This window comes from Lissotriton helveticus, chromosome 7, assembly GCF_964261635.1.
Source record: "Lissotriton helveticus chromosome 7, aLisHel1.1, whole genome shotgun sequence".
Lineage (NCBI taxonomy): Eukaryota > Metazoa > Chordata > Amphibia > Caudata > Salamandridae > Lissotriton > Lissotriton helveticus.
Window position 1 is genome coordinate 510075334 of NC_136068.1, and position 27629 is coordinate 510102962.

Below are 27629 nucleotides of genomic sequence, written 5' to 3' on the forward strand. Positions count from 1 at the left end.
CTCCAGAGAAGCTGCAGCGGAGCTGACTTGGTGAAGTGTGCAGGGCAACCTGACTCAAGGCAAGCCCTTTCAGTCTCCTCCCCCGGTGGCCACAGTGATCACGGATGCCTCCACTCTAGGGTGGGGTGCTCATCTGGGGGATCTGGAGGTCAAGGCTCTTTGGTCTCCAGAGGAAAGGTTGCTTCACATCAACCTACTGGAATTGCAGGCGATACGTTTGGCACTAAAGGCTTTCCTTCCTTCCCTTCGCAGTCAGTCAGTTCAGCTCCTGACGGACAACACTACCACGATGTGGTACACCAACAAGCAGGGAGGTGTAGGGTCATACCGTCTCTGTCGAGAGGCTCTGCGACATCAGATTTGTGTGTTGGCAAATCATCTGGACGGTGTGCAAATAGTTTGTGCAGACGGCATTACTCGGCCGATCACGAGTGGAGGCTTCATCCGGAGCTGGTTCATCACATCTTTCAGATGTGGGGAACTCCTCGGTTGGATCTGTTGCCACTCACGAGAACGCGCACTGCCCGTTCTGCAGTCTTCAGTATCCGGTGCAGGAAGTGTTGAGGGACACGTTTCAATTGAATTGGAGCTTGCAACTCCTTTACGCGCTTCCTCCCATACCCTTGATTCTTCAGGTTCTGCGGAAGATTCGTCAAGACCGGGCCCAAGTTATATTGATCACCCCGGATTGGCCAAGAAGGTTTTTGTCTTTAAAGGCAGTCTTTCTTGTGGCTATTACCTCAGCAAGGAGGGTGAGCGAGCTTCAGGCTCTTAGTTCAAAACCCCCGTTCTGATAGATACATCTGCCGTGTGGATTCCTCACCTTGTGAATATCCCCTTGCGTCAGCAACATTCGGAAATTCTTTTCGTAACCTCGCGCCGACGTGGACTTGGACGTCATAGAGACACGGCATCGCACGCGACTCCGCTGACGTCACCGACGCCTATAATAGGCCCATGCCGGCGTGATGGCATCAGTTCCCTTTTTTCCGCGTCGTCGACGCTAACGGTTATCGGGAATCTCAGTAGCCAACTGGTACCTTGTTGCCTTTTTATTACCACTTTCAGCTTCTTTGTTTCTTGTCTCTTAACTCTACCTGTGTTCTATCCTCCCCCTCAACCTTCCAAGGAGGTGGAGAGACTACACCGCCTGGATCCTAAAAGAGCAGTGAGCTTTTATTTGGAAAAGACGAAGGACTTGCGAGTGGACGATCAGCTCTTTGTGGGCTACGTTAGACGCATGAAGGGTAAGGCTGTGCACAAGCGCACTCTATCCAGGTGGATCATCTTGTGTATCAAGATCTGCTATGCCCTGTCTGGTAAGGAGCCTCCTGAAGGTATTAGGGCTCATTCTACCAGAGCCAAGTCATCAACTTCTGCTTTGGCCAGAGGTGTACCTTTAGTGGACATTTGTAAGGCTGCCACTTGGTCCTCCCGGCACACTTTTGCAACGCATTGTTGGTTGGATTCCGAAGTGAGGAGGGACGGTCACTTTGCGTGCTCTGTCCTGCAGGATATTTTGGTATAGAAGGGTGGACACCCTCCTCCGGGAGTGGGACTGCTGTGGGATTCTATTCAAAAGGTGAGGAATCCACAGGCAGATGTATCCATCAGAAGAACAAGTTACTTACCTTCGGTAACACTTTTTCTGGTGGATACAGTATTTGCCTGTGGATTCCTCACTGACCCACCCTCCTCCCCGATGTCCACCCTTGTATACCTTAAAAGTGGCATTATTTAATGTGTTTATTTTGAACTGTTTTTTCTATCTGCCTTTGAGTGGGTTTATAGGAAATGCTTTTGTTTTTGGCTTTCCTTATTAATTTTACACTGTGTGTATTTGTATGAATATTGTGTACTGTGTATACTTCGTATCTGGTATCAGTCCACCCATTTGCCTCGGAGGCACGGAAAAAATGGGTGGAACTGAAGTCATTATGCCGGCGAGGCTCTCTTATGGCTCCGGTGACGTCATGCGGAGTCGCGAGCGGAGCCATGGCATTGTGATGACCTCGTTGACAAGACCAAGGAAAAAGTTTCAGCGGAATGCTGGTGCAGGGGATATTCAAAAGGTGAGGAATCCACAGGCAGATACTATATCCACCAGAAAAAGCATTACTGAAGCTAAGTAACTTGTTCTTTTGTGCTCCTGTTCACTGCTGGGGTCCCTTTTTGCCCAGATTGGCTGAGGAAGATTAGGAGGATTGGGAGGGGTCTGGTGATCCTTTAACTGATCAGATGGGATCTGAGCAGGACTGGAGAGAGGAAGTGGGGGATGCCAGTGGTCTTGACACCTCTCCTGACCTTGGCATGTTGTCTCCTCCTACAGTGACTACGGAGAAGGGAGTGTCATACACAGTGGTGTTGCGTAGGGCGGTTAGGGCACTCAACTTTGAGCTTCCTGCGGTGGCAGTCTGGACCTAACCTCCTGACAGAGGTGCTTCCCCCAGCAGCGAGCTCTTCGGAGCCCATACTAACGTTTAATGAGGTCCTTACAGGCGTCCTTTTGGGCACGTGGTCCAGGCCCAACACGGGGGCACCCGTGGATAGGATGATTGCCTGACGCCACTGCCCGGCTCCGGGCGACCCCACTTTCCTCTCCCAACACTCCAGCCCAGAGAGGCTGGTGGTCCAAGCCTCCACTTCCAAGAGCACATTCCCTACTGCTCCCCCAGACAAGGGAATCCAAGAAGCTGGACCATGTTGGAAAGAACATTTTCTCTTCCGCCAGCTTGGAACTGTAGTCGGTAAACACTGCATGTCTATTGGGCCGTTATTCCCACTCTGTGTGGGATACAATGTGCAGGTGCTGCCCCAGTGTCCTTAGGAGGTCCGGACGGGGCTCTACCAGGCTGTCGTCGCCGGGAGGGATGCGGCCAAGTGTACCATCCGTGTCAGTTGGATAACGCCGACTCTCTGGGCAGGACAATTTCAACGTCAGTAGCACTTCGTCGCTTCTCCTGGATGAGATTGACTGGCTTTTCAGGGGATGTCCAGAACACTTTGATGGATATGCCTTTTGATTGTAGTTGCGTTTTTTTTTTTTACTTAAGATTTTATTGATATAAAAACAGTAAAAAAAACTGTCACAGGCATAATAATGCATGTAAAACCACATACTGATCAAGAAAATTACAGATTAGAGTACATGTCAACCCACGGATCCCACACAGGACATAGCCAGTTCGACTGTAGGTGAGTCTCGAAACGCATTCCAGTGCCCCCATTTCTTATCCCATAATTTAGGGCAACCTCGTATCTTGTAGACTGTCTTCTCAGCAATCATGCAGCGATCCATTTCAGCCACCCAGCCCACCACCAACAGCCTGACCGGGGAACCCCACTTCATTGCTATGGAACGCTTAGCCAATAAGAAGCCTAGCGCCGTCCACTGTAGCTCCTGATCATTCAAGTCATTGGCCCCCCAGATGTTAAGGACACATTCCCTGGGCGATGGAGAGAGTGGCTTACCCAAGGAGCTGCTCATTTTACGAAGTGATCCATTTCAGAACCTCTGCACCACCGGGCAATCCCACAGGATGTGGTAGAAGGTGCCGGGGAGTCCGCAATCTCGCAGGCACAGTGTGTCGGGACGCCGCCCAATTTTGGCCAGGGTGAGGGCAGACATATACGCCCGATGTAAAACCTTCAGTTGGATCAACCGAAACCTGTGGCTGATTCTCTCGGGGACATTAGTGCCGACCGCCAGTCTTCTTCGTCTAAGGGACCCGGGTCCGCCTCCCACTTGGCCCGCAGTGATTGGAAGGGATCAGGGAGATTATTACATAGCTTGCGGTAGGTGAGGGAGATGGCCTTCTCGGGAAGAGTTTCTGATAACAGCCTGTCCTCCAAAGGGGAGGTCACGGGTATGGCTGTGAGATCTGGGAGAGCAGCGAGAATGGCATGTTTAATTTGCAAGTATCGGAAAGATTCAGTGGACGCAAGGGCGTATTTGGCTTGGAGGTCGCTAAAGGTCAGCAGTTTACCATTGTGGACAAGATCACCTACCTCCGAGATCCCAATCAAGTCCCATCTATCGAAGCCTCGAAGGAAGCAGAAGGAGCCCAGACTTTGTGCAGACCATAGAGGCGTGGCCTTGGTAAGTCTGCCCGTCCATCCCAAACACCTATTGGCCCTATGCCAAATCGCAACTGTATGCGCCATAGGCCCGATATATCTAGCCCTAGCCGGTTTACTGTACAGGGCCCCCAGGTAGCCTTCCCGTCCAGTTTGACATCTGTCTAAGAGAAAGGCCGGGTTCAAGGGCAAGCCATGTATCCACTGGTTTACAGCCACCAGCTGCGACGCCCAGTAATAGAGGCGAAGGTTAGGCAAGGCAATGCCCCATCATACCAACCCTGGAAAAGTTTGCAAAGGGCAATCCGAGCAGCTCTTCCATCCCAGAGCAAAAGGCGGAGTTCACTTTCCACCATTCGAAAGTATGAATCCGGAATCAGGAAGGGGCAATTCTGTAGGACGTACAGGAAGCGCCAGCATTTTGAACAACGCCGACCTGCCCGGGAGAGACAACGGGAGTGACCGCCAGTGGGCGACGTCACTACGGAACCTACGCAAGGGGCCCAACAAGTTGCGATCGTAAAATGTCCTGAAATCGGGTGTAACATAAATACCAAGATATATAAAACCCTCCGTGGCTATTGCAATGGAGAACCCTCGGGGCAGGCGGGGTGGGGGGCCGTGCAACATATATAACACTGATTTAGTCCAGTTTATAGCATATCCCGAATATTTCCAAAAGTTGGTAAGAACATGAAATAAACTATTGACGGAGGACCGGGGAGACGAAACGTATACCAGGATATCATCCGCATAAAGAGAGAGATTTTATCTGTGACGTCCTCATTCCAGTGTAGGCTTCTGATAGAGACATCTGTACGGACCCAGTGAGCCAGAGGCTCCAGGGTGAGGGCAAACAACAGTGGGCACAGGGGGCAGCCCTGTCTGGTTCCTCGGTGAAGACGAAACCTCCGAGACGTATTATTATTAACCCGGACTTGGCCCAAGAGGTCTGTATATAGGAGGCATACCCAGCTAATAAAATGGGGCCCAAAGCCAAAGCAGCAGAGGACCTCGAACAAATATGGCCGTTCGATCGAATCGAACGCCATCGTGGCATTGAGGGATAAGATGGCCGCATCTTGTTGTATAATGGGCTGGCGACTCATTACGTTGTGTACCCTCCGAAGGTTCAACGCCGTATTACGACCTGGAAGAAAGCCGGATTGGTCATCGTGTATCAAGGAAGGAAGTACCAGGAGAAGGCGATTCGCTAATAGTTTAGCCAAAACCTTTGCCTCCGCACTAATCAAGGATATCGGCCGGTAAGAGCCGCAGTCATCGGGTGGTTTAGCAGACTTAAGAATGACCGCAAGGGAGGCAACTCTTTGATCGAGCGGGAGGATCCCTACCTCTAGGCTTTTAGTGAACATATTCCGGAGATGAGAAATAATGTCTGGGGCCATGCCCTTCAGGAACTCAACCGGGACCCCGTTGGGGCCCATAGTCTTGTCGGAAATAATGGCAAAAAGTGCTGTGGTGAGCTCCTCCGCCGTGATGTCAGCGTCCAGGGCCACTCTATCTGTGTCCGATATGGTCGGGAGGCGCATCTTATCTAGGAGTTGCCCTGACTCGTCAGATGTATAGCCATCTCCCGCTGTATAGACACATTCCAAATGGTCGGCAAAGGTCTCCGCAATGTCCTGTGGGTCCACAACCATGGATCCGTCCGGCCTAGCTATGGATGACACCACCCGCGTAGCTAGGGCGGGGACGAGGGGGGAGGTCCGCCCCAGGCGGCACCTTTTTTGAGGCGGCACCTTTTTGAACTAGTATGAGGCGGCCGCGGCCGCGCGGGCCGGCTCTGACTGACTGTCTGGACAGCAGCCGAGGCCCGTTGCGGCCGCGGCGGCCTCTGTGACTGTAGGCACTTTGATCCAGGCAGCGGAGTGCTTTGATGTTTGATCACTCGTTACCCGCCCGGCTGTTACCCAGCAATTAAGTTAGCAGTGGCACAGACATTTGCATGGCATATAAGATAACGTTCTACTATACATGATCGATTGATTCATGGCGCAATAAATGCTGTATTGTATCGTCGGTTCGAATCACAACTCATGCAGACAGCATCACCACCAATCTGTGAACCCAACCGTTGTTGCCCCCCCCCCCTTCCCCAGCCTCGCTCACACTAGTCCTCCAGCCTCCAGGGCCGTCAATCAGTGGTGGCGCGCGCGAGCACAACCAATGACGGCCCTTGAGGACATTTTTGGCCAGCCCTCGCTGCACCGTAGCAGTGTGACGCCGCGTTAGGCGCTCACTGCCCCCTACGCTCGCTCGCCCCTCGCCCCGGCCCTGTCGAGTAGTCGGACTTTGCGTGGAGAGGAGACCACCTTTCTGAGTGACTTGCCTGCTTACCGTAATTCAAGGTGAGACAGACTGAGAGAAAGTAATACAGTAAGAACCATCCGAATTACAATGAATGATTGCAATGCACCGTGCACGGCCACGACGGCACCAAGTTACACTCTGTTCTGTTTTCAACAAGAAAGCAGGTCCCAGACTCGTTTTGCACTCTGCCGCGGCTCGTTAGGTTTTGGATCTCATTCTAGGCCTCCTTCCTTGTTGTATTTACTCATACACGAAGAAGTAGAGTAAAGTAATCCATAGTAGGCCGGATGGCGCCCCCTCCTGCCCGGGAGGGGTGATCACCCCCCCTCCCCCTCTCTCTCTCTCTCTCAGTGATGCAGCCAGATGCCAGGCCTGTCTTTTGCCCCTTTTTAAACTCCATCACGTCCACTCCTGGCCTGCTTCTCGCCTCCACTGCAAGCACAAACAGTGCGGGAATGAAATAATCGAATTGGAGTTTCAATCTCGCCGTAGCGAATACCGGTTGTCCGTGTCGCCTGAGTCTTGTTTTTGCAGAAAGCACGTGGAATTTAAGCCACGCCTGTCCGACGCTTGCTTTAATCAAGTGGACTCTCTGCATATATATAAAGGAAGAATTCCTTGTCCTGGGGTCAGATAGTGATTTCTGCCCCACCCCCACACCCCCGTGTGGGTGGGTGTGTTTGCGGACTGCCAACATCTGTCCGAGAATTTACGAGGACCGACAAGTATAGAGTACCCATTGTCCTGATGAAGCCTACATCATCTGGCTGAAACGCGACCGCGACTGCGTCGACACCTTTTGCTTCAATTGGAGTCCCTTGTTACGATGAAATAATTTATTTGATTTTTTTCTGATTGGCACCTATATAAATATAGATTGGGTTGATTCTGTAACCCCCAGGTGCTTTTCTCTTGGGACTACCATTGTGTTGTGCTCTCATTATAAATTAAGGGGAGGCACCGATCCGAATTAGGATATATATATATATATATTTTTTTTATATATATTTTTTGTTTTGTTTGGGGTACATAGAAACGTGATATTGTAAATGTGATATATATTTGTATATATGTATATGTGATATTTTGTAGATAGATTATTGGTTGTTGTGCTCCCCTTGATGTCCGCTCATATATGTGTTGATGAATTTATATATGTAATTCTTTCATGTTTAATTTCTGTTTCACAAGAGAATTAATTGTTTCTTGTTTGAAAATTAAATTTGGATCAATCCCTTCGGTACCCTTTGTTGCTACTTTTTCATCTTAAGATGTCTCCTGCTCAGGTATGGGAGGGTTAAATGGGCAGAACCCCTGACCATTTTTTTGCTAGTCGCAGCCAGATGCCAGGCCTGTCTTTTGCCCCTTTTTAAACTCCATCACGTCCACTCCTGGCCTGCTTCTCGCCTCCACTGCAAGCACAAACAGTGCGGGAATGAAATAATCGTATTTTTTACATTCGGTGTCCCACAGCACAATCATCGATGGGGGATTGTGCTAAGCTGGGGTCATGCACCACAAATAGCCAGTGAATCCAACCAGACAAATATTTAACCATGTCCAAAGTAGAAGAGAACACATACAGCATATTTATATTAATTTTATAGTTTTTTGTTATAGCGCTGCTAGCCCCGAAGAGTGACAGAGCACTTTACAACTAAGGGTGCTAGGATATACTGTGGAGGAGCAACAACTGTGCAGGTGTAAGATGTAGGATATACAATGTAAAATAAGCAAGAGAACACTACTTTTTGGATCAGGTCAGTACTATAATTTTGGGAAAAGGGATGGGTAAGGGCGTAGCTGGCACCTTTGCCCGGTATTTAAGTCAGTGGGGCCTATGGCAAGCATGTGCCCAGCTCACAATTTAGACATGCCAATGCCTCTAATGTTCTGATTTGTTACCTTTGCCTCAAATTGTAAAGCGCTCTGATATCCTTCGGGATCAAGTTTGCGCTATATAAAACTTTATAAATAAATAAATAAATGTAACTTGCATGATCGAGGTGACTGTTAGCAGCAATACTACGTGTCTCTCCTCGGAGACTCGGACATCTTTCAAGTGCTCAAAGTCTTTTTTCCCCAGCACCCCCAACCCCCCTCCCCCCCCAAGGGGCGGCAATCTGAGGGGTAGCCCCGGGCGCCACAAGCTCTAGCTACGCCCCTGGATGACACCCACCTGGACCCCCGGTCACGGCGTTCCAACCAGGCAAGCATCTTGCCCGCGCTGTCGCCGAACTCGTAGACCCGATGGCGCGTGTGAAGCAGCCGCGCCTGCGCCTTTTCCTGCGCCAACGCCTTGTAGGCCAGTTGTTGGGCAAGGAGACGGGCAGTGGTGGTGTCAGACGGTGTTGTGTTATGAGACACCTCAAGGCTGATTAGGTCAGATTCAGCCTGCAGGATCCGCTCATTGTGTTTCCGCAAATAACCCATCTTAAGGGCTAGTGCCTCGCCCTTTACCACCGCCAAGCATGCCTCCCAAAGCGTGACCGCCGAAGTCACTGAGCCGACATTTTCAGCAAAATAGAATTCGGTGCGCTCCTGCAGCGCCTCTCTGATATCTGGGATCTGCATTAGCCAGGGATTAATAATAATGGGTCCCCGTGTAAATTGGCGGTTGTAGGTTAAGTCCACACTAAGTGGTGAGTGATCGGATATGCCACGGGGAAGACCCCTCGGGCGGACAAAGCAACCGACATCTGAGGTGGGGCAGAATAAATAATCGATGCGAGACATACTGTTGTGTGCGTTAGAGTAGTGTGTGAAATACAGTGTGTCCGGATAGTGAAGGCGCCATATGTCTGCGAGCCCCAAGGCGTGCGTAAAGTCCGCCAAGTCTGAGCTCCGACGGTGTGACCCTCGCTTGGGTCTGCGGTCCAGGTCGTCGCACATCGTGATGTTAAAACCACCGCCTATCAGGAGTGTACCCGGGGAGAGACCCAACAATTGAGCACCCAACTCCTTAAGGGAGTCTCAGACTAATGTTAGCGGAAGGTATGCAGAGATGATGTTCAGGGGACGCCCCTCCCAAACGCCCTCAACCAGAGCAAACCGGCCTAGGGGGTCAGCCCAGATCCTCGAATGAGTGAGTGCAAGAGTCTTTTTAACCAGAATGCCGGTGCCGCGGGATCGAGAAGTGAACCCCGCGTGAACCAATAATTTATAACCCCTCCTCTGAAGCGCCCGACAAGTGTTACCCACCAGGTGTGTTTCTTGCAACAAGACGATGTCTGGGGAGAGGCGCCGGAGAAACTGGAGGACTACGCTCCTCTTTATTTTGTGCCCCAGACCGTTGACATTCCAAGACAGGATAGTATGGGTTGGTTGTTGCGTTTTTGACGACAAAGTGGACAATGCTCTAGAGCGTTTCAAGGACTCAGGGAGTACAGCCAAGTCCTTGGGCTTTCCAGCCACCCAGCGCAGTCTGCTTTTCACCCCTTTTGAGGCTACGGAAGGAGTGCCCCCCTGCAGAGCTACACGTCGCAACAGGTTGGCCTACCCTTGCGCGGCCGGTGATGTGGGAACCAACGTCATGGTTCCGAGGGCCAGCGGGCGGGCCATTGTACCAAACCCCCCATGTCCGACTTTTCAGGCCCATCAAACGCCAGTGGGAAGCAGGATTCGCCATTGCGCCCCCTTTCCAACTGGCACACTATCATGTCGGACAGGTGGGTTTTGCAAATAGTCCGAAGGGGCTATTCCCTCCCATTCGAGACTACCCCTCCAACCATGCCACCGCTATACCACTGCATGTCGGAGGATCGTCTGGCTCTTCTCCAGTAGGAAGTTAAGGCTCCTAAATTCTCCTATTGAAGTGGAGAACTATAGAAAAGTTTCAAAATTCAGTCTGACATCTGCAATATATCAAAATTGAGGAATCTGCAGGTAGACAGAGTATCCACTTGAAAGATTGCTACTGGAAGTAAGTGACTTTTTCTTCTAGGCAGTATCGAAGATCTCAAAGCAGTGCTCTGTTTTCAAGTGCAGTGCCTTACATTATAATGTATTTCTCTGTTTTCCTGTAGACACTCCACATTCCTGCACTGCAGTGAGGTGGAGCATTTTATATTTCAGTTCAATGCTTCATATTTACCTCTCTGACCTAGACATCCTGAAAGGTTCCACAGTTTGCTCACTTGTACACTTGTGTGTCTTGTAATAATTTGCAATTTTCCCATTTTCTTCAGGATCAGAACAGGCCCCTATTCCGTCTCCTAGCTCAGGTGAGAAAATATCTCTTTTCTCTAAGGTGGTATAGGACATGTAAAAGCTTACTGGTATATCTCCAGGAATTTTTATGTCTCGTATTGGAACATTTATATAGCCGTACTATCAATGCGTGGGACGCTAGAGCGCTTGCCCTCATGGATTACAGCACACGACATGTGGGGTGTAGTGTTTGAAATGTATTGTCTTTATTTTGATCTTGTGAGGCAAATGTTGACATGTTGTACGTGATAAAAACATATTTAGGGTTATCATATCATAGGACCCTGCGCATAGCAGAATTATGGAGGATGAAAGAGAGGTTTAGGAAAGTAGTATCTTTCTGGCATAGATATCCCCACTTTCTGACTGATGTCAGTGTGTTTTGACTGTAGTTCACTGGGATCCATCTAATCAGGACCCCAGTGGCTGAACTCTCTCCTCTAAATTCCATGGTAAGTACTTTGTGCAGCCCACAAATGGCACACTAGGTTACCATTTTAAGTCCCTACTATATGGTACTGAGCTACCCAGGGCATTGGTACACCAGAGGTCTCCCAAGGGCTGCAGCATGTATTATGCCACCCATGGGAGCCAATGCAAACTGGGTCTGTGTGAAATGGTGCTTGCACCTTTCACTTGGGATAAATAAGTCACCTCAAAAGTAGGCACTTCAGTCCAAGGGCAGGGTGCATGGTTCTAAGTGTGTGAGTATTCCTGCATGAGCAGGGGTACCCCTACAATCCTCAGAATCTATTCTCTGGGTTTTGTAAATGCAGGACAGCCATTATAAGATATGTAGTGGAAACTGGCAAGTCGAGATGTCCAACTACATAATGGCTGCCGCGAACCTGGTCATGTTTGTTATCAAACATGTAATCATGCAATGACACAGATTCCAGTGTGAGTTGCATGAAACCATTTACTGGGGGGCTCCTTAGAGGACCCCCAAAACCTTCCCATGTAGCCTTACAGGCTCCTAAGCCAGCCTACGCTGCTGCAGACCCTAGACAGTGTTCTGCCCCCGCTGATAAGCTTAACTCAGACAAGGGAAGCTGAACAAAGGAGTTCATGTGAAGGAGAGATGTGACCACCTCTCCTTTAGAATTAGGTAGGGTGGAAGAGCTTCCATTGCCACTAGACTACATTGAAGGGCACATTTGGTGCCCTCCTTGCACAAACCAGTTTTGCCTGTTCAGGAGCCCTTTTCTTCCGATCTGGCGCAAAATTATACAGAGACAGGGGATTGTCCAGCCCCTATCCAGCTCCTTCCTAGGGAGGTACCCAGAGCTCCTCCAGGAGGCCACTTGATTTTGCCATGTTGAATCTTGTCCCTTGGGAGCATCTAACTGGCTAAACCAGCTGACTAGCATCCCTGACCCCCTCTGATATGCGGGACCCCACAGAAGAGGTCCCTCCCCATTTTAGAGTGACTTAAGGGCTCTCACGGGCATATGCCCTTAGAGTTATCCCAACAACAACTTCAGGATCTGACTGCCTGTTCTCTGAAAACTGTTCAAATACTACCCTGCTGAAGATTACACACAAGATGCCCTGGAGGAAGAGGTCGGCTGCAATGTACAGGGCAGTTGCAGCTGGCTGACATCAAGCGGGTGGAGCACCTAGCCCATGAAATGGCAGAAGAGTACAAGGTACCCCTGAGGAACGAGTTTGGTCCAGCTGAGCAACGCGGTGCATGCTCGGCATGTGATGCCTGGCCTTAATGTCTCTGGTGCAACCACCATTCACGGCATACTGGGGTCGAACCTAAGGAGCTGACGTGGGGTCAGCGGAGGGACATATTGGGGCAGAATGATATTGGGGCCTGTCAGGTGCCTTGTGGAGTGGTTCCCTGTTGAGCACTAGTCAAGTACTGCCGACCACGACCTGAAGGTGAGAAGAGGGCACCCCTGTTCTTCCCCCTGGTGACAATGACGATCCACTAAGGGTGTCGCCATTACTTATAACTGCCCCAGGTGCTATCTCTGACACTGATCATTTGTTGACCCTCAATCTAGAAGTGCTCCGAATCACCCCTCTACGTACGAGGGTCTCCATACAGCGTTGTTTTGACTGGTACCCTAATTGCTTACAGCATTCCCTTCTGTTGGCCAATAACAGTGCGCCATCTGGAATACTTGACTGACCATGTATGGTGGTACAACCCTACCCACATTACACTGGCAGGAACCTGGATTCTTGGCAGCATAAACACCCACTGTGACTTTTTTGGGTAGACCTGGTAGGCACATTATTAGTCCCTGAATATTTGCCGCCACCATTTGCATGGCTGAACTGTTTTTCTTGTTGGGTTCTGAGACCACACCGCTCTTGTTATTGATATCACCATGGCTGAATCATACAATGCTAAAGACAATGCCACTATAAAGATTCTCCTCACCATGCCCATGGGCAAGAAGTCAGATCGCCACAAGGGGACCTTTTCCTTGACATTACAAATGGCGAACAATGCTAACGAATCAGCCAATGGAGACTAGCCGGTCAACCGCACTTTTCTAGAGACTTTCTTTGGCGTCCTGTGGACAAATATTGTGACCCTTAAACAGAACATGGCAGATGACATTAGGAGTCTTACTAGAGAGGTGAGTGAATTGGGGGAAAGGGTCACAAACATAGAACAAACTATCTGAAAGAGACACGTCAGTGATAGATTCCTTACCTTAGAATATCCCCAGGCGTCAGACTGGATCTGGAATTTTTTTGGGTAGCAGGTTACCCTTGCGCGTCCGTAGGTGTCGTCTGCGGCTCCGCGTCCGTCGTCGGCGTCGTGGGCGCCGTGATGACATCGTCGGAGTACTTAGACGCCGCCTCCGCATGCTGACGTCAGTCCTTCTTTTTTTGAGCGCCAGCAGCGCAGATCCGGAAAAAGTGGTACCGTAGTCATTTTTTGACTAAAACTTTTTGATCCTTTTTGATCATTCTTTCGAGTCTTCGACTCCGAACGGTGCCGGTAGGGATGGCAGGTTTCAAGCCTTGTGAGGATTGCGACCGACTTATGTCGGTCACGGACCCTCACCGTCGGTGTCTCCACTGTCTCGGCGTCGATCATGACGACAAAACCTGCTCCTGACTTCGAAAGCTAGGCGGGAGCGGTCCCGCAATCGACTCGAGCTCCGGCAGTCGGCCCCGTGCCGTGAGAGGTCCCGGTCCGGACGGAGGTCGAGGGACCGGTCGCGGGAGCAGAGCCACCATAGCTCCGGGAGTCGACATCACTCCTCAGGGTCGAAGTCGTCAGGTAAGCACAAGAAGTCAAAGAGACGTCATCGCTCTTCCGACTCCCCCGGACACTCGCGCGACACGGCCGGGGGTTCGGGTGACACTGCCCACACGGCTCCGTCGGAGTCACGGGCGTCGCGTCTGGCCTCATACCCTCCGGTCCCTGGGTCACGCGCGACGCCAGAGGAGATCAAACGTTTCCTCATGGCCATGAAGTCTCTCACTCCTCCGACGGGCTCCGCGGCGCCTTCGGGTCCAGCTGACCCGTCTGGGGGCCCTAGCGGGTCGGGGGCTTCGGCCCCGATGCCGCCGGTGCCTTCGGGCCCGGCGCCGCAGGGCCCCTCTAGATCCGCTTCTGGATCCGGGTCGTCGCCGGTTGACCTAACGACCTCACCGGCGCCGGTCCCTCAGGTGTCACCTCCGGCGCCGTCTTCGGGCGGCACCGTCCCTGGTGCCTCCCTCGATCCGGTTTCGGCGCCGCTCTCGACGCCTTTTGGAGAGTTCTACTTCAACGAACCGGCCCCATCATTTGACACCCCTGAGTACCAGGAGATGGGTGATGAGGAGAATTGGGAGTGGTCTGAGGACCCTCTGACATGGGAGTGTCAGTCCCAGGAGGACTGGACAGGTGGACTTGGGGATGCCAGTGGTCTGGACTCCTCGCCAGACACTGGTTTTGTCTCACCTCCTACCGTGGCTACGGAGGAGGGGGCAGCCTACAGTGTGGTGCTGACGCGGGCGGCCAAGGCCTTGGGCCTTGAACTCCCTGTCACGGCCGTGAGGACTAACCTCCTCACTGAGGTCCTTAAACCGCAGACAAGCTCGGCTGAGCCTCTGCTGCCGTTTAATGAGGCCTTGACTGACGTTCTTTTGGGCACTTGGTACAGGCCCGCTACAGGTTCGCCTGTAGATAGGAACGTGGCCAGACGCCACCGCCCGGCCGGGCGACCCATGTTTCCTGTCCACCCACCCCACCCCCGAGAGCCTGGTCATCCAGGCTTCAAATTCCCAGTCCGCATTCCCGACAGTCTGGGACTGCGGTCTTCCAACACCGCATGCCTCTTGGGCCGCTTAACACACACTCTCTGTGGGACACGTTCGCGGAAGTGCTGCCAGAAGGGCTGTTGGAGGTATGGGCTAAACTCGGCCAGGCCCTTTTGGAAGGCCGGGATGTGGCACGATATTCTATCCGGTGTGGGCTGGATACCACTGACTCACTGGGCAGAGCAATGGCAATGACGGTGGCGATTCCTCTCCACGCCTGGTTGAGGTCCGCCAACTTCTCGGCTGATGTCCAGAATACTCTCACGGACATGCCGTTTGATGGCCGCCACCTTTTTGGCGATAAGGCAGACCATGCGCTTGAGCGCTTTAAGGACTCCAGGGCTATGGCCAGGTACTTGGGCCTCTCAGCCCGCGCCAGCAAACGGGTGCCTTTCGCTCCTTTCGTGGCCAAGGAAGGGGCGCCCCCACACGTGCTGCCAGCCACGCACCTCAGACTAACATCCAACGGGGTGGCGGCCGTGGAGACCGCCGTGGTGGCGGTCAGGGACAACGCTCGATGTCAGTCCACACCTTCCCCCGCAGCATCCGCCTCAAAACCCTCCTAGTCCGTGCTTTCAGGCCCATGTGACGCCAGTGGGGGGCAGGGTTCGCCATCACCTCTTCCACCGGCGCACTGTCACTTCGGACAGGTGGGTGCTGCAAATTGTCCGAAGGGGCTACTCCCTCCCCTTCAAGGTGACCCCTCCAGCCATGCCACCGCAATACCATCGCGTATCGGGGGATCATTTGCGACTTCTGCAGGAGGAAGTTACGGCCCTCTTGGCCAAGGGGGCCATCGAGCGCGTTCCTGGGCCAGAAGTAGGGTGTGGTTGCTTCTGGTACCCAAGAAGGGCAAAGGGGGCCTACGCCCTATCTTGGACCTACGGAATGTCAACGGCTTCCTCCGAAAGGAGAAGTTCAAAATGCTGACACTGGCTCAGGTCTTAGCTGCCCAGGACCCAGGAGACTGGATGGTAGCGTTGGACTTGCAGGACGCTTATTTCCACATTACCGTCCTGCCAGCCCACCGGCATTACCTGCAGTTCACGGTAGGCCACGAGCACTTTCAGTTTACTGTGCTCCCCTTCGGCCTTACCAGCGCCCCACTGGTGTTCACGAAGGTGATGGCGACGGTCGCAGCTCATCTGCGCAAGTTAGGGGTTTCAGTCTTCCCCTACCTCGACGACTGGTTGTTGTAGGCGGGCTCACCCCAAACAGTCGTCAGCCACCTCCAGACGACGGCAGACCTCCTGAACCTGCTGGGGTTTTCCATCAATGTGCCGAAGTCACACCTGTGCCCCTCTCAGAAGCTCCTCTTCATCGGAGCGGTTCTCGACTCGGCGCAGTTTCGGGTTTATCCTCCCGAACAACGGGTTCGGGACATTCAGGCTCTGGTTCCACTCTTTCAGCCTTTGTCCCGGGTCTCGGTCAGGTTGACGCTGCGGCTTCTGGGGCTGATGGCCTCCTGCATCCTTCTGGTGCATCACGCCCGGTGGCGGATGCGGGCTCTGCAGTGGGACCTGAAGTTTCAGTGGGCCCAGCATCAGGGCAACCTATCCGACCATGTCCTGATCTCGGAGGGCACTGCGAGACAGCTGCAGTGGTGGCTCACGGACCGCGATTGGGTCAGCAGCGGATCCCTCTCCCTTCCCCAATCGGAGCACGTAGTTGTGACGGACGCGTCCCTCCAGGGTTGGGGAGGCCACATGGGAGAGGCGGAGATCAGAGGCCTCTGGTCTCCGGCGGAGTCCCGGCTCCATATCAACCTTTTGGAGCTGCGGGTGATTCGTCTAGCACTGAAGGCATTCCTCCCCTCTTTTCGGGGGAGTGTAGTGCAGGTGCTCACGGACAAAACCACCGCCATGTGGTACTGCAACAAACAGGGCGGGGTGGGGTCGTGGACCCTTTGTCAGGAGGCTCTGCGCCTCTGGCAGTGGCTGGAACATCAGGGCGTGACCCTGGTGGTTCAACACCTGGCAGGTTTTCTGAACGCCAGGGCGGACGAACCCAGCCGTCAGTGCATGATGGATCACGAATGGCGTCTGAACTTGGACGTGGCGCAAGGTCTCTTTCAGCAGTGGGGAGAGACTTGGTTAAATCTATTTGCCACAGAAGAGAACGCGCAATGTCATCAGTTCTGCGCGGTTGAATTTCCAAGGTGGCACTCGCTCGGAGACGCTTTTCGTCGCGAGTGGAGTTGCGGTCTATTGTACGCCTTTCCGCCTATACCACTTCTGCCCAGAGTGCTGAAGAAGATCAAGCGCGACCGGGGCCCAAGTCATCCTTGTGGCTCCGGACTGGGCACGAAGGTACTGGTATCCAGAGCTACTCAGTATGTTCATCTGCCTCTTCAGAAGGACCTTCTGTCGCAGCAGCAGGGGACGGTCTTCCACCCGAACCTGTCCAGTCTCAACCTCCATGCTTGGAGATTGAGCGGCAACAGTTGAGGCCATTTGACTTGCCTCCTGAAGTCTGTAATGTCATTCTGGCAGCCAGGCGTCCCTCCATAAAATCGGTATACGCCTGCAGGTAGAACACATTTGTGGCATGGTGCACAGCAAAGGCTGTGGATCCACTTTCTGCCCCTCTTTCTGAGGTTCTTCTCTTCCTTCTTTCTCTTGCCCAGCAGGGCTCTGCTCTGGGCACTATCAAGGGCTACCTTTCTAAGGCTGCCTTATCAACCTTCTTTGTTCAAGTCCCCTATTGTAACTCGTTTTCTGAAGGGCATCACACACATGTTGCCTCCTGTTTCATTTGTGATGCCTCAGTGGGACTTGAACCTTGTTCTTACGTTTCTGATGTGCACTCCCTTTGAACCACTCCACAACTGTCCTCTCCGCCTTCTTACTCTGAAGACTGCTTTCCTGGTTGCCATCACCTCTGCCAGGAGAGTGAGTGAGCTCCAGGCTCTTTCATGTACACCCCCTTTCCTTTCTGTCAATCCGGACAAGGTTGTGTTACGTACTAAACCATCTTTCCTGCCCAAGGTTGTCACGGCCTTCCATATCGGGCAGTCTATAACCTTGCCCACCTTCTTTCCGCCACCGCATCCCTCTAAAGAGGAAGAGCGGCTCCACCGTCTGGACCCAAAACGTGCGCTTTCATTCTACTTGGATCGCACACGCCAGTTCCGGGTGGATGACCAACTCTTTGTTGGTTACGTGGGCGCTAAGAAGGGGCGGGCGGTGCACAAAAGGACCATCTCTCTGTGGATCATCTTGTGCATCCAGGTGTGTTACTCCTTGGCTAAGAAGGAACCCCCATGTTGGGCTGAGGGCTCATTCCACTCGGGCCACGGCGACTACAACTGCCTTAGGCCGTGGAGTGCCCTTGAAGGACATTTGTCAGGCAGCTACGTGGGCCTCGCTGCACACGTTTGCGAGACACTACTGCCTGGACAGCCAAGTCCGGAGGGATGGCTTCTTTGGCCGTTCCGTCCTCCAGGACTTTCTGGTGTGATTATTGGTTCGCAGACCTGTAGGAGAGTAGGGTCTGCAATCCTATGATCACCCAGATTTTTGCTTTTTGCTTCACTGGTTTACGACTTTCCCTGGCTGTGGGCCTGCTAATCAGACCCACAGCCTAGCTGTTCTCTCTACTCCAAATTGTACTCAGGTACTGAATTGGCACTGGGCCCTCTCAAGTCCCTGTACCCAGGGCTGAGGTGCACCCAGAAGTCTCCCAGGGGCTGCAGCATGCATTATGCCACCCCTGGGCTGACTAACTAAATCAGACACAACTGGCTGCTTGACAGCTGGGGCAGAGTGGTGTACCCACCCTCTGCTGTAGATATAGTATTCCTATATCTAAACCTAAATGGACACACAGATCTCCTATCAGTCACTCCTATGGCAGGCCTTGACAATCCTGAAGGCAGAGTGCTTGGAATCGTGTGAGATAGTGCTCTGGCATGAGCTGAGCCTGTCTGCGGCTTTCGGGATCCATCCCTTAGCCGTTTCCATGATATCGCATACCATATACTCTTAAGTGCATTATAATCCTCGCGGTTATATGCCAACTCTGGTATCGCTTTATCAAAACATGTCGAGTAAGGTGTCATATGAATTGGAATACTAACCCCTCGCCAATTCTGGCGACGGGGTTAGCATTCCACCCTTCTAGAGGGACACGACATGTATGTAACCTGTAACCTCGGTTAAAGTCAGACAGAGCCTTAGCTCCACAAAATGGATGCTGCCACTGAGACACAAGTCTGCCCTCCTGCTGCTGGGAGTCCTCCCAGCCCAGGAGGCAAGGACAAAGGGTTTCCAGCCAGGGGCGGTGCCAGCACCATCCCAGACAGGATTTTGTGTATCCTAGGTAGGCAGGGCTTTAGAGGAAGGTGACTGCAAGTGGCACCCCGGTGCTCACTGTGCATAGGCCGGCTGAAACCAGTTCCAGGGGCACTCCAGCCCCTGGCCTGGGGAAAGCCCGCCAAAGGAGAGGGGTGTAACCACCCCCCTCCTAGTCCCACCCATAGGGCAGGACTTAGTCGCGTGCCAGCCCCTTTTTGCAGGATAAAGGTAGGAACTGGCCCCCTTCCAAATCAGATCATCTTTGAATCCTGAAACTACTTTCCACGAAAGGAACTCAAGACTCTTCCCAAGATTCTCCCTTGTGACTAAGGAGTAGTCACCCTGCAGCAGCAGGCACCAACCAAGCATCGCGGTTTGTTGCCAGTCTCTCCTTCGGATCAAGACTGCTCCAGCACGACGAGAACCGGCTTCCCTGGCACCTCTGACCTCAACCTACATCATCAGCCCAGCTGTGACCCGTGGGTGTGACGAGACCTCGAGGGACCGGCCATCTTCAGAACTGCACGACGCTTGTCCAGCACGACTCCCGAGTGACCCTCGACTGAGTGCTTTGGGGTAAGAGAAGCCCCGACCCTGAGCAGCTCCAGCACCGAAGTTCAGCCCCCCTGCATCCACGAGATCTGCGTGGGGCCCTTCTGCTCTTTGCTGCCAACCGCGTTGTCCAGGTCGCTTGCCCGTTGGCTAGTGGCCCTCTCACGATGCTCCACGACGACAACTACTGCTGGTCTGGTTGCTCCAGACTAGCCCTTGCTCCCCTCCAAAAGAGGAGCACCCTGGACCCTCCTGGTCCACTCAAGACGCCATTTTAGGTCCACCGCGTGGGCCTTGCATTTGCCAAGACTTGTTGCCCAATCCTGGGTCCAGCGACGTCGACAGCAAGAACCTTCGTGGGACAGCTCGCACCTCCATCCTGGTCGCCGACAACGCCTCCTGGTCCGAGAGACTGCAGAGCCCAGCAGCGCCCACTCACCTGGCTGGGGTGACTTCGTCCGGTGCCATCCTGGTGCCCACTCAAATCACTGGCTAGTGATTCAGAACTTGGTCCCCTCTGCTTACAGGTTTCTTCTTCCCTGATCCAGGCTTGGATCACTCCGAACTTTCTTCACTGGCCGCCTGCCAGCAACTCTTTCTTCAGACTCCTGGATCTTCAACGAGAGTTTCCGACGCAACTTCAACCCTATGCAGCCGCAGCCCCTGGGCTAGGTAACCTGAGTACTCCGGTGCTCCAGCATAGTCCAACACCCTAAGTGTTCGGATCCACTCTTGTTTTCGACCCACCTAGTCGGGTTCGTCCGAGAACAGTAACTTTGCAACTGCTAGCCTGCATAGACTTTTTCCCGCCTTACGCGTGAGAGTTCCCACTCTGCACACGACGTCCACAGGCCTCCTGCATCTAATCCCAGTGTTTAGAATTGTAGGCCTAGCGATTCCTAAGTCTAGAAACATATTACTTACCTGCTAGCAAGTTCGCATTCCACTTACTGAGTATAGGGTTTTTCGTGCCCCTCGGGCATTTGTGTAAATTGTGCGACTTAAAGTATTTTCTTACGAGTTTTGTTGTGTGCTTAGCTCCCTGACTCATAAAGAGTTCAGGGTAGTCTTGTTATAAATAAATATCTGTTTATTTTCATAACAACTTGTGTGGTGTCCTTTCACTTGGTGTTCAAGGGGTAATGTGATGGTAAAACAGCTGGCTTAACACGCCCTCTAGAGTCTTAGCCTTAGACTGCTCGTATCCATGCTACTAGGATAGCTGGTCTATAAGGTTGACTTACAACCAATCATCAATAAGGGTTGTTTGGACTGATACATAGTGATCACTAGAATAGTGAGCACTGCATATCAGGCCAACTTCTCACATTGGTGAGCAGCGGTTGGGATTTGAGCTTGCTGTTTGTTTTACCACACATATCCTAAGAATATCTTGTGAAAGATCACATAAGTACTAAGGTACATATAACTTAGCTTAGAATACTCTGAGTACTACTGAACCAGCTGTTGTAGCTCCTAGGGCCTAGCACACCCTAAACTACAACTCTAGCAAGGGATCAGTAGGCAAACATATAGTGTAGGTAAGTGCACCACTTACACCTCACTAGAAAAGCATGTCTACCCAGGGAGAGTCTACTAAGACTCCCCTTGTGGCAGTTGACCCTCCACAGGTCACTTCAAGATATGCAGCTCTCAGTTTCCAGGAGATGAGACAGGTGTGTACCTCCAGGAAACTGAAACAGGGGTCTAACCCCACCATTCCCTTTCTGATAGGTCTCTTAGAGACATATGATGCGAGAAAGATTTCTCAGCTAGATGGGAATATGCCAGCCTTAGAGGGTACCACTGGGGATCCAGACCTCCACAACACTGTAAATGCAGTTGGGGAGGAGGATCCTGAGGAACTCTCTGGGGATGAGGTAGACAAAGGTCTTGAGGTAGTCAGAAGGCTAACTAGGGCCAACATAGACTTGCTTGGGCTAGGATCTGGGGGACCCCCAGTACTGACCCTGAGTAGGCCTAACCTTGGAGTTAGGAGAGATAGATCTCTTTCTAAGAACTCCAAAAGATCTCTGCACTCTAATGCCTCTTCTCAGAGGAGAAGGAACTCTCCCCAGAGGAGATTGACTTCCCCTCAGAGAATAGAGCATGAAGCCAGAATGAGACAAGCTGCTCTGAGGATTGAAAGGGAAGAACTTGCCCTGGCCAAAGAAAAGCTTGCATTTGCTAGAGAGCAGCAGATGAGTGGGTTAGCTCCCACTGGTGGCAGCAATCTCCCAAGAGATAGAGAGAAGGGTTTAGATACTAAACACCTGACAAAAATAGTGCCCCCCTTTAAACAAGGGGATGACATCCAGAAATGGATGGCTGCTTTGGAGAGGGCCTGCACTGTGCAGGGCATTCTCCAGAGTCAGTGGGCAGCTATACTGTGGCTCTCCTTTGATGGCAAAGGTAGAGACAAACTCCTCACTACAAGAGTGGAGGATGCTAACAATTACCAGGTCCTGAAGAATACACTGGTTGATGGGGTTGGTTTAACCACTGAGCAGTACAGGTTGCTGTTCAGAGACACCCAGAAAACTCAGTCTCAGGACTGGTCTGACTTTGTGGATAGTGCCACTAAGGCTTTGGAGGGCTGGTTGCTGGGTAGCAAGGTTACTGATTACACAGGATTGTATAATCTGATGATGAGAGAACAAATTTTAAATAATTGTCAGAACCAGTTGTTGCACCAGCACCTTGTTGATTCGGATCTGACCTCTCCCCAAGAATTGGGAAAGAAGGCATACAAATGGGTCAGAACAAGGATCAAGCAGAACCAGAACCAGAACCAGGGTGGTCAGAAGAAAGCAGACCAGAAGGGTAATACTAAGAGTGAACAAAATGACCAGAAGTCTTCAACAGGTCCCCAACAAACCAAAGAGGGTGGGGTTCAGGCTTCACAGCAGAAAAAGAAGACTCAAGAAGGCCAGTCAAAAAGGTGGTGCCAGTACTGTAAAAGTAAGTCTCACTGGTTTAGTGAGTGCACCAAAAGAGGAGGGCAAACCTCTACCACTACAGCCCCTAAGGCAACTGCACCCCCTAGTACAGTCAGTAGTGGTAGTGCACCTCCCAAGGTATTAGTTGGGTTAACCTTGCGAACTGAGGAGTCTGACAACTTAGTTGGCACACTCACTCAGGCTGTCCTTGTCTGTACAGGGGATATGGATATGTCCCCTGATGTAAGTCCCAATACTTTGGGCAAATACAGGCAGACACCTTTAATAAATGGCAAACTGGCTCAGGCCTATAGGGACACTTGTGCCAGTGTCACCATGGTGACACCTAACTTTGTGGACCCTGGACAGATCATGCCAGGTACAGATTTCCTGGTGACCAATGCCAGCAACGTCACTACCAGTCATAGTATGGCGATTGTTGCTTTCTCCTGGGGAGGGGTAAGTGGCCAAAAGAAAGTTGTGGTTAGTTCAGACCTCCCAGTGGATTGTTTGTTGGGCAATGATTTGGAGTCATCCCTATGGTCAGAAGTGGAGCAGAGGACTCACATGGAAATGTTAGGCTTGCCAGCACATGTGCTTGCTGTGACTAGGTCACAGGCCAGAAGATGCCCCACTGAACAGGTGCTGGATCCTGGAAGAAAGGACCAGACACCTTCCAAGAAGAAGAGCAGTAAGGGTAAGGCTTTGCCTTCCCCCTTGCCCCAGGTTGAGGATCAAGTCTCTGAGGAGGCTGATCTGAGAGAGCTTAGGGAAACTGAGCCTAAAGAGCTTGAACTTGATCAAGTTGAGTTTCTGGGCTCAGGGGGACCCTCCAGAGAAGACCTGGGGAAGGCACAGTTAGACTGCCCTTCCCTTGAACCCCTCAGACAGCAGGCTGCTGCTGAGGCTGCAGGGAATGCCACAGGTGCCCACAGGGTATACTGGGAAGATGGACTCCTGTACTCTGAGTCAATAGACCCCAAGCCTGGTGCAACCAGGAGGCTGGTCATCCCCTTGTCTCTGAGAGGTTTCCTTCTCACCTTGGCCCATGAGATTCCCCTTGCAGGTCACTTAGGTCAGACAAAGACTTGGGACAGACTTGTCTCACACTTTCACTGGCCCCACATGAATGAGAATACCAAGGAGTGTTGTCGCTCCTGTGTCACTTGCAAAGCCAGTGGTAAGTCAGGTGGCACAACAAAGGCCCCCCTCATACCACTACCTGTGGTAGGGGTTCCCTTTGAAAGAGTGGGGATTGACATTGTTGGTCCAATGGAACCCCAGACAGCATCAGGGCACAAGTTTATACTGGTGGTGGTGGACCATGCCACCAGGTATCCTGAAGCTATTCCACTTAGGACCACTACAGCACCTGTAGTGGCAAGGGCCCTAGTTGGAGTGTTCTCCAGAGTGGGCTTCCCTAAGGAGGTTGTTTCTGACAGAGGTGCAAACTTCATGTCAGGATATCTGACTGCAATGTGGAAGGAATGTGGTGTTAACTACAAGTTCACCACACCCTATCATCCACAGTGCAATGGGCTTGTTGAGAGATTCAACAGGACCCTCAAAGGGATGATTCATGGACTACCTGAAAAGCTCAGGCGTAGATGGGATGTCCTGATACCCTGCCTCTTGTTTGCTTACAGAGAGGTCCCACAGAAGGGGGTTGGCTACAGCCCTTTTGAACTTCTGTATGGGCATCCTGTAAGAGGACCCCTGTGTTTGGTGAAGGAAGGATGGGAGAGACCTCTCAAAAAGCCTGCAACCAACATAGTGGACTATGTACTTGGTCTCCGCTCCAGGATGGCTGAATACATGGAGAAGGCATCTAAAAACCTAGAGGCCAGCCAAGAACTCCAAAAAGCTTGGCATGACCAAAAGGCTGTCCTGACTGTATACCAGCCTGGACAGAAGGTGTGGGTACTGGAGCCAGTGGCACCAGCAGCCCTCAAAGACAAATGGTCTGGGCCCCACACCATCATTGAGCAAAAGGGAGAGGTTACCTACCTGGTGGACCTTGGAACCCCCAGGAGCCCCCTCAGGGTGCTCCATGTGAACAGGCTCAAGGCATATGTCGACAGGAAGGACATGAGCTTGCTCATGGCCACAGATGAGGGACAGGAGGAAGAGAGTGACCCTCTCCCAGACCTGCTCACTCAGAATCCTGATGATGGATCAGTAGATGGTGTTGTCTTTTGTGGCAGCCTCTCTGAACATCAGCAACAGGATTGCAGGCAAGTTCTGCAATCCTTCAGACATATGTTCTCTCTGACATCCAGCCAAACTGATTGGTGTACCCATGAGGTTGACACTGGAGACAGTCTGCCTGTCAAGAGTAAAATCTACAGGCAGCCTGATCATGTCAGAGACTGCATCAAAACAGAAGTGCAGAAAATGTTGAAGTTGGGAGTCATTGAGCCCTCAGATAGCCCTTGGGCTAGCCCAGTAGTTCTAGTGCCAAAACCTCACACCCAGGGTGGTAAGAGAGAGATGAGGTTTTGCGTGGACTACAGAGGCCTCAATGCAGTCACTAAGACTGATGCCCACCCAATACCAAGGGCAGATGAACTTATAGATAGATTGGCTTCTGCCAACTACTTAAGCACATTTGACCTGACAGCTGGGTATTGGCAAATCAGGTTAGCTGAGGAAGCCAGGCCCAAGACAGCATTTTCTACCCCTGGTGGTCATTATCAGTTTGTGGTAATGCCCTTTGGGTTGAAGAATGCACCTGCCACCTTCCAAAGGCTGGTGAATCAAGTTCTCACTGGGATGGATGACTTCTGTGCAGCATATCTGGACGATATTGCTGTCTTTAGCTCCACCTGGGAGGATCACCTGGTCCACCTGAGGAAAGTGTTAGAGGCCCTGCAAAAGGCAGGCCTCACTATCAAGGCCACTAAGTGCCAGATAGGGCAGACACAGGTTGTATACCTGGGCCACCTTGTAGGTGGAGGCCAGGTTCAGCCATTGGAGAGTAAGATACAGGCCATCAAGGACTGGGCTCCTCCAATCACCCAGACTCAGGTTCGAGCTTTCTTGGGCCTGACTGGGTACTATAGGAAATTTGTCAGAAATTATGGGTCCATAGTGACCCCCCTTAATGACCTGACAAGCAAGAAGATGCCAAAGAAAGTTCAGTGGACAGAAAGCTGTCAGAAAGCATTCGATGACCTAAAGCAGGCCATGTGCACAGCACCTATCCTAAAGAGTCCAGACTTCTCCAAACCATTCATTGTCCAAACAGATGCTTCTGAGTTGGGTGTGGGAGCTGTTCTATCTCAGCTGAATTTTGATGGCAACGACCAGCCAATTGCTTTCATTAGCAGAAGGCTGACCCCCAGAGAGAAAAATTGGTCAGCTATTGAGAGGGAGGCCTTTGCTGTGGTATGGGCCCTGAAGAAGTTGAGGTCCTACTTGTTTGGAACTCACTTCACAGTTCAGACCGACCATAAGCCCCTCTTATGGCTAAGTCAGATGAAGGGTGAAAACCCCAAACTACTTAGGTGGTCCATTTCCCTACAGGGGATGGATTTTACAGTGGAGCACTGACCTGGTACTGATCATGGCAATGCTGATGGGCTCTCCAGGTATTTCCACTTAGAGCAAGAAGACTCACCTGGTCAAGGTTAGTTTATTGTCCCAAAGTTTGGGGGGGGGTCATGTAGGAGAGTAGGGTCTGCAATCCTATGATCACCCAGATTTTTGCTTTTTGCTTCACTGGTTTACGAATTTCCCTGGCTGTGGGCCTGCTAATCAGACCCACAGCCTAGCTGTTCTCTCTACTCCAAATTGTACTCAGGTACTGAATTGGCACTGGGCCCTCTCAAGTCCCTGTACCCAGGGCTGAGGTGCACCCAGAAGTCTCCCAGGGGCTGCAGCATGCATTATGCCACCCCTGGGCTGACTAACTAAATCAGACACAACTGGCTGCTTGACAGCTGGGGCAGAGTGGTGTACCCACCCTCTGCTGTAGATATAGTATTCCTATATCTAAACCTAAATGGACACACAGATCTCCTATCAGTCACTCCTATGGCAGGCCTTGACAATCCTGAAGGCAGAGTGCTTGGAATCGTGTGAGATAGTGCTCTGGCATGAGCTGAGCCTGTCTGCGGCTTTCGGGATCCATCCCTTAGCCGTTTCCATGATATCGCATACCATATACTCTTAAGTGCATTATAATCCTCGCGGTTATATGCCAACTCTGGTATCGCTTTATCAAAACATGTCGAGTAAGGTGTCATACGAATTGGAATACTAACCCCTCGCCAATTCTGGCGACGGGGTTAGCATTCCACCCTTCTAGAGGGACACGACATGTATGTAACCTGTAACCCCGGTTAAAGTCAGACAGAGCCTTAGCTCCACAAAATGGATGCTGCCACTGAGACACAAGTCTGCCCTCCTGCTGCTGGGAGTCCTCCCAGCCCAGGAGGCAAGGACAAAGGGTTTCCTGCCAGGGGCGGTGCCAGCACCGTCCCAGACAGGATTTTGTGTATCCTAGGTAGGCAGGGCTTTAGAGGAAGGTGACTGCAAGTGGCACCCCGGTGCTCACTGTGCATAGGCCGGCTGAAACCAGTTCCAGGGGCACTCCAGCCCCTGGCCTGGGGAAAGCCCGCCAAAGGAGAGGGGTGTAACCACCCACTCCTAGTCCCACCCATAGGGCAGGACTGAGTCGCGTGCCAGCCCCTTTTTGCAGGATAAAGGTAGGAACTGGCCCCCTTCCAAATCAGATCATCTTTGAATTCTGAAACTACTTTCCACGAAAGGAACTCAAGACTCTTCCCAAGATTCTCCCTTGTGACTAAGGAGTAGTCACCCTGCAGCAGCAGGCACCAACCAAGCATCGCGGTTTGTTGCCAGGCTCTCCTTCGGATCAAGACTGCTCCAGCACGACGAGAACCGGCTTCCCTGGCACCTCTGACCTCAACCTACATCATCAGCC

The 27629-nt window shown here is 51.9% G+C and overlaps 1 protein-coding gene across 1 annotated transcript in view; it reads left to right on the top strand.

Annotated features, from left to right (window-relative positions):
• LOC144768685 (uncharacterized) overlaps positions 1 to 27629 on the top strand; it is a 9047330-nt gene that overhangs the window by 6840329 nt on the left and 2179372 nt on the right. Inside the window, exon 54 of the mRNA XM_078652515.1 lies at positions 10596 to 10631. Coding sequence (XP_078508641.1) covers positions 10596 to 10631 — 36 coding nt within the window. The remainder of the gene's footprint in view (positions 1 to 10595; positions 10632 to 27629) is intronic.